Source organism: Zingiber officinale, chromosome 7B (genome assembly GCF_018446385.1).
Source record: "Zingiber officinale cultivar Zhangliang chromosome 7B, Zo_v1.1, whole genome shotgun sequence".
NCBI lineage: Eukaryota > Viridiplantae > Streptophyta > Magnoliopsida > Zingiberales > Zingiberaceae > Zingiber > Zingiber officinale.
Window position 1 is genome coordinate 92385755 of NC_055999.1, and position 9499 is coordinate 92395253.

At 40.0% G+C, this 9499-nt stretch overlaps 1 protein-coding gene across 5 annotated transcripts; it reads right to left on the bottom strand.

Annotated features, from left to right (window-relative positions):
- Positions 1 to 2208: 2208 nt before the first annotated feature.
- Positions 2209 to 6700, bottom strand: LOC122006265 (UDP-rhamnose/UDP-galactose transporter 6-like). Of its 5 annotated transcripts, none has more exons than XM_042561707.1 (6): positions 6604 to 6700; positions 5247 to 5436; positions 4396 to 4580; positions 4110 to 4310; positions 2852 to 3013; positions 2209 to 2724 (listed from the first exon to the last, which is right to left on the bottom strand). In XM_042561707.1, the coding sequence occupies exons 2-6, from the start codon at positions 5374 to 5376 to the stop codon at positions 2392 to 2394; spliced, it is 1011 nt and encodes a 336-aa protein (XP_042417641.1). In that variant the 5' UTR covers positions 5377 to 5436; positions 6604 to 6700; the 3' UTR covers positions 2209 to 2391. The 5 variants fall into 5 exon arrangements, with proteins under 5 accessions (XP_042417641.1, XP_042417638.1, XP_042417642.1 ...); XM_042561704.1 differs by having other exon boundaries at positions 5247 to 5657; positions 6604 to 6691; XM_042561708.1 differs by lacking the exon at positions 6604 to 6700 and adding an exon at positions 6394 to 6596.
- Between the last annotated feature and the right edge of the window lie 2799 nt (positions 6701 to 9499).

Sequence of the window (9499 nt, forward strand, 5' to 3'; positions counted from 1 at the left end):
TAGGTCCTTGGACATGACAGACATTTTGTATGGTGGCGAAGCAGTGGTTTATTTTTCGGAAGCCACTCGCCTCTTGGCCTCCTTGAACAGCGCATACTCCCCTGTCGTCATGGGCACGTTGATCCATCCGGTGTCCTCCATCTTCACGTTCTAGAACAGGTGAAGAAAGTTCCCATAGACGGTGCCAAATTGATCCTATCCGGAATCTGAGTCAAACGAAGGCCGGATGAGCTATTGATGGCGTTGACGGAGGGGCGACTGGGACACCGTTCTCCTATGCACCTACAAGAATGGACCCCCACGTGGTGCTGAAGGACGACGATGACTGCACCGGTGGTACTTGTACTCTGCACACACTCAGACAAGCACATAGGACGTTAAAGGCCATAAACCAGGGACAAAGTCCCCAGTGCAGGTCCTCCGACAATCAAGTTAGGTACTTTTTCCTCAGAAGAACAGTGTACGAAGGAGAAAGAAAAGTAGAAGACAAGTGCGAATGTGCGAGAGAGCGTACCTCCGCAAGGGAGAGGACCTCCCTATTTATATGACAGTGCGTACCTCTGGAGGCTGACATATGTCAGAGAATGTCGGGTGTCAGGACCTGTCGAGTGATGGAGGACATGCGACATCCTTCTGTGGATTGAAAGAAGGTTCTATTAGCAGATAATCGTCGACCGTTGGAATATTCCCTGGCACTCAGTAGTTATTTTCTGACAGACGGTTACGATTTCCTAACCTTGTTGTCGTGTAGCACCTTTTGTCCCAACCTTCTGTCTCGATCGGGTATGAATAGGACGACTCAGGATGATCTGCCGGGTATAATACTTGGCCTTCACCTTGAGGGGCCAGGAGCTATGGTGAGATCGTCCAAGAGCCGATCGGGAGTTGGCTGATCAGGAGTTAACTTGCTGAGAGAACCAGGCTTGGATATAACCGATCTATGAGAACCCGACCTGTCAGATTCGGGTCAGATATTACCACCCCGATTGCCTCCCATGTCTTAGACGCGGGTGTCTCAGATCTGGGATCTTGGTCTGTGAGAACCCGACCGGGAACCATGTTGCTGAAGTTGTCACACGGTCCTACTTCCTTTCTGTTAACCGCCACGTCCTCTTGACTTCTGACTGCTATGTCCCCTTGACTTCTGACTGTCACGCCCCCTTGACTTCTGACTGCCACACCCCCTTGACCTCTGTCTGTCACAACTTTATCATTCCCCACCATATGCACCTTATCAAATATTAATCTAAAATGATTACCCCGGGAATGCTAAATATGATTAAATTTTATAATAACATAGAAAATTTTTCTTGTTTAATGAAGTAAATAAAGATTAATGATAACTTAAACACACTAGATTGGGTGAGGCCGGATCCTCTCGTCCGTATTTTGTGGGACAGGGGATGATTCACTTATATGCATTGGTGGGAATTGATGGATCTCACCTATTTTACAGGTGGAAACTATCCATCCTCACCAATACATATAAAATGATCATTCTTTAATATATTTTTACGGACCAGAGAATCTCAGCTGAGATAGGATCATATTAACAGGATCAAGTTATTGGAGCAAAAGCTAGAGTCACGGAGGATATTTGTAAAAAGTCAAATACCTAACATAATATTTTATACCTATTGAAAATTAATTCTAAAATTTATTAAGAGGATCGTGCTATTAATCCTTATATAACTATAAGATTGAAAATAAGAATAAATAAAAAGGATCGTACAAGATGAATGGGATTCAATTTGAAGATTTTTTGAAGAGATTACGTAATCATCAAGTACTTTGGTGCCTAATTCCCATTTCAAATACATTTATGCTGACTTTGTTGTGTCATGCACTTCACATCATTCAGCTTGAAACGTAAATTTGTATAAGAACAACCGCACAACCATCGACGGATACATTTCCGACTTTGACTGGTCGATGCCTATCAATTTTTTCTAAATTGTTTATGTATATAACTTGTGGCCATTATTGATTTGATTCCTCTACCAACCATGTCTTTCCATGGAGGGAATTTTTTCGCTAACTAAAGAACGAAAGACGCCCAAATTTCTCAGGTTATAATTTCCGTGTATACATTTGTTCATCTTATAAAATAGACCTATACAGTCGTAGAACTAGCAGTATGTTGCAGATTTTTTCAGCATTCTTCAAATCTTTTCATCAGATCCGAAGATGTGTTAACAAATTAAAACATCACAAAAAATGTAACCCTCACTAGAAATATCCATACTTGTAAATGCATCCAGAATATTAAATTAGTAAGGAGACCTAGAATAAGAAATGCCAAAACATAATTTTACTAAAGAAAAGAATGCTCTTTTAGTGTTGCATTCAGTTGGAGGAATATTGGATGAACTAAGAATTCAAGGTTGTACGCTAATTCTTGTCGTCGTGCCTTCCTCCTGTTTCTGAGAGCAATCCATGCTTTGGTGATCTGTCAGTGGGCAGTGCATAACTTCGGCGCTCTTTTCCCCCTGGTTTTGACGAAGCATTCCCATACCAGATCATACCTACAACTGCTAAGATCATTCCAAAAACTACGTGCAAATTGAGGCCTTCTTTTCCAAAGAAGAAGAATCCCAAAATTAAGACAAGGATGGTTTTCATGTGCCCAAGAACTTGGAATGACACTGCTGTAAACCTTCCTATGCAAATGAATTGGCTGAGGTTGGTTCCGATAGCAATAGTGCATGACAGGATAATGAAAAACTGCAATAGCAAAGGGGGCAAAAAAAAAAAAAAAGAAAGAAAATTAAAAGATCTACCAAGATAACACAATAGTACATCAGCCATTTATATGGGAAATGTAGGATCAGAAACACCAGCATGTACTTACAACTGTGGTTACACTATAACCAAATGTATCCACCCTTTTTCCTGTCAACCAATAATCCAGAAAAGGCCCCAATAACAACAAGGATGCTGCTTGAGCTGGAGCAGTATGGCCCAGGAGATTGAAAGATCCGAGCGAATATTTCCTTTGAAGGAAATGCACATACTACAGAAGTCAATTGGCAAATGTTGAACGTTACTAAAAGCTCAATAGCTACTCGCAGAACATATGAGCATCCATATATGTAAATATAAAAATAAGACATGCTGAAGTAACAAGCAAGAGCATAAAATGAACTTGTGAACCAAACAAAGATGATGCATCCAGTATCCAGGTCTTGCTACAAAGAACAAAAGTTCAGGCAAGCAAAGAATTATTGTATTGTTAAAATGTCAGCTATTGAAAAATATCAAAGTATTAACACAATGGCTATGCCCGATTTTTCAGTGTCTTTTGTCCATTCGGTTCCAATCATTTGTCTTCCAGATAAAAGCTAGCCAATCTAGCTTTGATGTTTATGATTTTCAATCTAAATTATGGTTTTAGTGTTTGGACAAAAATTCTTTGAATGCCCTTTCTCTAATTCAGTTTGCCCAACAAAATTTGTCACACTTTCTTTTAACTTGATTGATTTTTGGACCAACTGTGGCAAGTTTTTCTTCCCCTTCTAAACATGATATAAGGAACTAACCATCTGATCCTTATAAAGCTCATACAACTAATACTAAATTACTTAATTGTTAATTGTGCAGGTGTCCTTTCCCTTGATTCCTCGGGGACACAATTTTCTAGACAGTCTTATGCTGACAAGACTACCTAGATTAAGTTAGGTGAGTCCTTAACCCCACAAGTATGATGGAATCGATGCAGGTAGCTCGGTACAAGATTAATACAGTAAGGCCTTACAGGTATCAGACTGCAGAAAAATGGTAGATTAGCAGTTGTCTTTGTAGAAAAATATGTTGTCTTCAAGTAAATTCATTCGACCATGATGGCCAATGCATGACAAAGCATCAGCTAAAAGAGTTGTCTTGAAATCCTTACGTTTGACATTAAGCGGGATTTGGAACAGCTGTATATGAATGAGCATATCCACAACTAGGCAAAGCTGCTATGTACACTAACAAAGTTAACCTATACATGATATTAAGTTGAAGCAATAAAAAACAAGGTTAGCAAATATAGATAAGATAACATTAGATTGCAAGATATCAAGCATGTCTGAAGAATGACATTATTCAAATATTATCTAGTTACTCACATATTGTTGTAAAGCAGTACTCCAAACTGCTATAGTAGCAGCAATCATCCCTCTACCATTCACACTGACATCAGTAATCGTACAGATGGCAACACCTATAAGAACCACCAATATGCTGAGCTTTGTAGCCCTAGAGTAACGAATTTTATCAAACACAACTTCCAGAAGACATAATACTGGGATTATGCACAATTTCGCAATCTGCCATAAATTTACAATAGGATTTAGTGTTCCAAAAATATTTACCATAAGACAACAAATACATGATCTTCTGAATTGAACAAACCTGATAAAATCCGACGGAATTCCACATCAAACTAACATTCATGCCAACAATTGACAAGTTTGCAAAAAGAACAAATCTTAGAAGTTCAGATAAGGGCAGGCTAGATGGTTGAATATATCCTAGCCACCTAAATAGAAGTGTCATGAGTGTAGTTGTAGCAAAATGAAGACCCGTTAAGGTTGTAGCTGCAGTATAAACAAACCCATTTAATAAGATTCAGCAAACAAGATAAAGACATCTCATAATTCATTAAAATTATACTAAACAACAAATTAAATGAAAATAAGAATAGGTAAATGGAATTAGATTTTTGCCTTGATAATTTATCATTATAACATCCTGATATCTGGTTAACAACCTTTTGCGTAAAAATAGTTTCTGGTAGAAGTCAAGTATAACTTTTCCATTGCTGGTGACTAGAAACTTGGGCGCATCAAATTCATTCACAGAATAATAGAAGGATTTCACACTAGACTCTTATCAGCTAAATCCAATAAAAATAGTAACTGTTTAGGACAAGGAATAAAACAGACATCATTAAAGTAGGATGTAATTTTGCAACCAGCCAATCAAAGTTGAGAAAAGGAAGAATTCATTGTCCAAACACATATTACTATTATGTTTATATTTGGGTAGAACACAATCCTTAACAAAGAATAAGCTATATCTCACCATACCACTCAACTCAGAAGGTTTTTTTTCTTAAAGCAAATGATTGCTAGTTAGAAGCTTACAATTGTATAAACAACCGCTTGTTGTTTAGACAGCTAGATAACTCTGACCACACTGTTGATAACCCAATAGGAAAAAAAAGGAATTGGAGAGGAATATAAAAGGTCTATTAGACTTACCAAAACTGAATCCATAAGTAGCCATTAGGGCTTTATTAACAATAATAATTCCAACTGATGATACAACATTGAACATCCAAGCCGCTGCATCTAATGCTGCCTTCTTATCAGCCTTGCTTGCAGGTGCCATATTTTCAACGTGTTGCGCTCAAATTAGTTTAGGTTTCCAGAGACCAGACAACAGCTTGACCTGAAATAAATTGAAATTATACTGAATACCAGAGAATTAAAGAGGTAGAGAAAAGAGGCACTGAACGATAACAATAAAAGATTTTGACAAACTCCTGAGCGCATGATCCCTTCTCTCCTAGTCTGTCTATTTCTTCACACTTGAGGCCATACCAGTGGACGACGTTGCAGACCTCTTGTCAAAAATTTACCATCGTTGTAAGTCACGGTACCAAAATAGGCCTGTGTTTACATGCACAACTCAACACTTTAATCCATGCTTAGTAAAAGGTGTATTGAGACCATGGACCGTATTCCTTTACTAAAGAGTAATTTTCCCCTTTCCATAATATTTTTGTGCTACATTGGAGTTATAATATTATCAATATTAGCAGTTTGGTTTCTGTTGTTGCATACCTTTTATTCCTTTTTCTTGTTCAAAGTTCAACAAGATTAAAGCATGCAATTGTCCTACATCAGAGGTCACCTATATCACTAAAAAGAATGCCACCCAAGAACAGAACAATATATACAGGAAATCAGAAAATCAAGACTAAGTTTGGAGACAGTTAAACGTTTCCTCCGATGAAAAAAAAGAAAAGAAAAGAAAAATGAGGAATGTAAGACACAAATTACTTCCGGCGCTTATAAAGTCAATACACAGGTCACCGATCTCATCCAAATTGGAGGGGCAGATACAAGTCTAAGTCAATACACACAAAGGTCGTTAAAAACACTGCAATGACAAGCAAATCCGTAGTAGCCACTAGGGATACATCAATGAAGGGAATTTTCCATTTAATTAGCAATAATCGGCTGCTCGCACTGAACATTTGCAGAGCAATTGATTCATTCCTGTAAGTTTGGAGAGGTCAATTGCTCGGATTGATTTCCAACAGAATCTTCAGTATTCGTTCAAATTTCCATTTCCCCTGATAAAGAGGAAGAAAAAGAGGAGACTGCAAAAGTAAACACCCACCTTTGGATTTAATCAATTGAATTCTTTCAGCTGAGACAAGCCCTAGAATCGGAGCAATCGCGGAGTAGAAAATTCACAATTTTATCGAATAAACAGAGGAAGATCCTTTATAACGAAGAAAAACAACGATCGCGTATGAAACCCATAACCGGCCATTGACAGGGGCGTCGATAGAAACGTAGAGATCGGATGGGGAGAAGAGCGAATCACCTCGTTTCTTGACGAAAACGCGGAAGAAGAGCGACAGCCGATGGATCAGACCATTGACAGGTGCGTCGATATAACATACCAAAATACAATGAACCCGGTTTTTGTTTATTTAGGAGGACGGAAATAAAAATGAAAAAAATTCCACGGTGGAAAATTCTCCGACCTTTGTTTATTTCATGAAAATGTGATTTTTTTTTTATTATTTACCGAGACGGATTTACAAATACGTCGGTAAATTATTTTTTAATATTTTTTAGTCCGTCCAAATTAGTCGGAAAATAATTTTCTTCCTTCTAATTATGCAATTGAATTTCTCCCAAGTCCCCACTAACGACGTGCCTTCAATTGTCTTTTTTTGTTTTCTCAGTGAAATTCATTGATAAATAAATATAAATATATTAAAGTGATACTGGAATTCATTGTGTCATATCTGATGAAGTATCAGATCTGGAAAGAAAATCATGATCATGTACATATGTTCACATGTGTACTATCTATCCCTATCTCTTATGCACATGCTGGCTGTAAGCTCGTCCTCAGTACAAGATACTGAAGCTGAGATATAATCCAGCATTGTCTGCTATCTCTATCCGACTGCTCATGTGTCCGCATTATCAATGTCCATGCTATGTCCTATGTCCACTAGAAGTCGGTGCCTCGCATCTCCACCATGTCTCTCGGGTCTCCCATGTGTCCGCGAGTCTCCAGTGACTCCAATCTATCTCGTTCTATCTCCTCTTGTGTCATGAGCCAAGACTCCATGTCCCCTCGGGATGGTCTAGTGGCTAGCACATGAAGTGTTGCCATCATGAGGTCTGGGATTCGAATGTCTACAAAATCGAGGTAAATGTCTCTCTTATGTGCTAGTCACTATTCTAAAAGCTAGTTGCCACCATGAGCCAAGACCCCATGAAGTCACTTTGAGCAAGTGACCAACTATCAACGGATTTAACATGCTTTTACCGCGAGCCATTTGCTGCAGGCTAGATAGGTATTTATGGTAGACCTATGCACCCTCCTTAACTTTTTGGCAAAACCCTATCCATAAATGATTTTTGTGTTCTCCTTACTGTGAGTCGTTTGCTGCAGACTAGATAGACTTTTATGGTGGACCTATTTACCCTCTTGGGCTTTTTTACAAAGCCCCCAGCCATAAACGGATTTGACATGCCTTTACCGCTAGCCGTTTACTGCGGACTAGATAGATCTTTCTAAGGTGGATTTATGCATTTGTACATCATCCTCATCTCCTACATGCTCTCCCACACACAGTTCTCATGCTTTACTATATGACTCTATTCGCTGTGGTCTCTCCTCATATACATCACCCTCATCCCATAATGTAACCCACATGCAGTCTTCATGCTCTACTGCATGACTCCATCCGCTGTGGTGTCACCTCGCCACTCTCCTCATCTCACACTCAGACTGTGGTACCATTTGTGAGCTCCAGCTATGACATCCGTATGCTCCTGTAAGTGTCTAGCATCCCATCAGCGTGCTGCTCCAGCAGGTGTCAATGTATCCCTCCAGCCTGCAACTAGGGTGTCTCTATGTCCAGGCAATCCGCTGGTGGGTGTATCTGAAAGGAGGTATTCGTCGGCATGGTGGTGTCGATGCTTGTGGTCCTCCATGTGTAGTCTCAGACGCTACTCGCTCCTGATCAGGTACTCAAACTTTATTTTTCCTCTTTTTTTTTTTTTTTTTTCTTTTTCTTTTTTTACCAAGGTGGGTGGTACTCTAGTTTGACAGACTATCAGCTAGAGTAGCACCCTAGTTTAGTATCTGTAACAGAAGTATATGCATGCCTGACAGACCTCAGTGTATGATGCCAAAATTGGCCAAGGTGGCCAGAGGCTAGGGCCTCTCCTCAAAACTCTAATGTAGATGTAGTATGAGCCTAACTACTCTCTAATAGGTCTGTCGATATCCTATCTACATGTGTGATGACTATGCTCTCAAAATGCATGCTCTTGCCAAGTGTTCTAAGGAGCTACACTCTAGCGGTACAAAAATACATGAAGATGCATGTTATCTCTATGCTAATCTATGTGAATGCTATGATGTATGCCCCCAGATGGGATCGTGTATGCATGTATGATATGAATGAAATATCAATGATGCCCAAGTACTTGATCAGCTAGTGTCCCAAGTGTCCTGAAGACATGTATCTGTGTCTTTATGAAGACTAGCTCACCATCAAATCGTTTCCCCTTGAACATGCTGCAGTTCCTTGCCATCCATACATGATGTATCATCGTTGACATGGCAAGGTGGTGGGCCCTGGCCAAGGTGGAGGTCCCCTGGTACTGCTGCTTGAAGGTCCGCAACATGCATCGGTAGGTGGACATTTAAGGCCACATCTGTAACCATCCTCTAACACGTCCCCATAGCTGCTGGACTGGCTGATATCTGAAAAAGACATAATCCACGGTCTCCTCATCATGTCTACAGAAAATGCAGAGTCTGTCCTCCAGGTAATCCTGTCCAGCTCACACCGGTAGCCTCCCATGTGCCAAAAGTCACATCGTGAAAGCATGGCTTGGCTAAATGTCTTTCTGTCATATTTTGGCAACCCAGGTCTTCTGAGTTATGGTGTCCCTGAAATAGTCATATGCTCCCTTGACATCGCCCACCCTCCTATGACTTAACTAGGAAGAGCGAATTTGTCCTACTGCCTCTGGGCTGCCTGTTGTGCTGAGGATACTGTCTCAGATATGTACTAGCTACTTGATAAGTGTGGAGTCTGTATGCTCGCTTTGCCACCCCTATACCCTTATCTGCTGTAAGTATTTGTGATGTACCAACGACATGCCTTCATGGGACTATGGACACTTGTCCGACCGTGGACTGCATCACAGCACGACCATAGTTTGTGAACTACACCAGGTCATGA

Excerpts from the sequence above, each read along its gene's own strand:
- LOC122006265 (XM_042561707.1), bottom strand. The coding sequence starts at position 5,376 with ATGGCACCTGCAAGCAAGGCTGATAAGAAGGCAGCATTAGATGCAGCG. Across the intron at positions 3,014-4,109 it reads GTACTGCTTTACAACAATAT|TATGTGCATTTCCTTCAAAG; the intron begins GTGAGTAACTAG and ends TGACTTCTGTAG. Across the intron at positions 2,725-2,851 it reads GTTATAGTGTAACCACAGTT|TTTTTCATTATCCTGTCATG; the intron begins GTAAGTACATGC and ends TTGCTATTGCAG.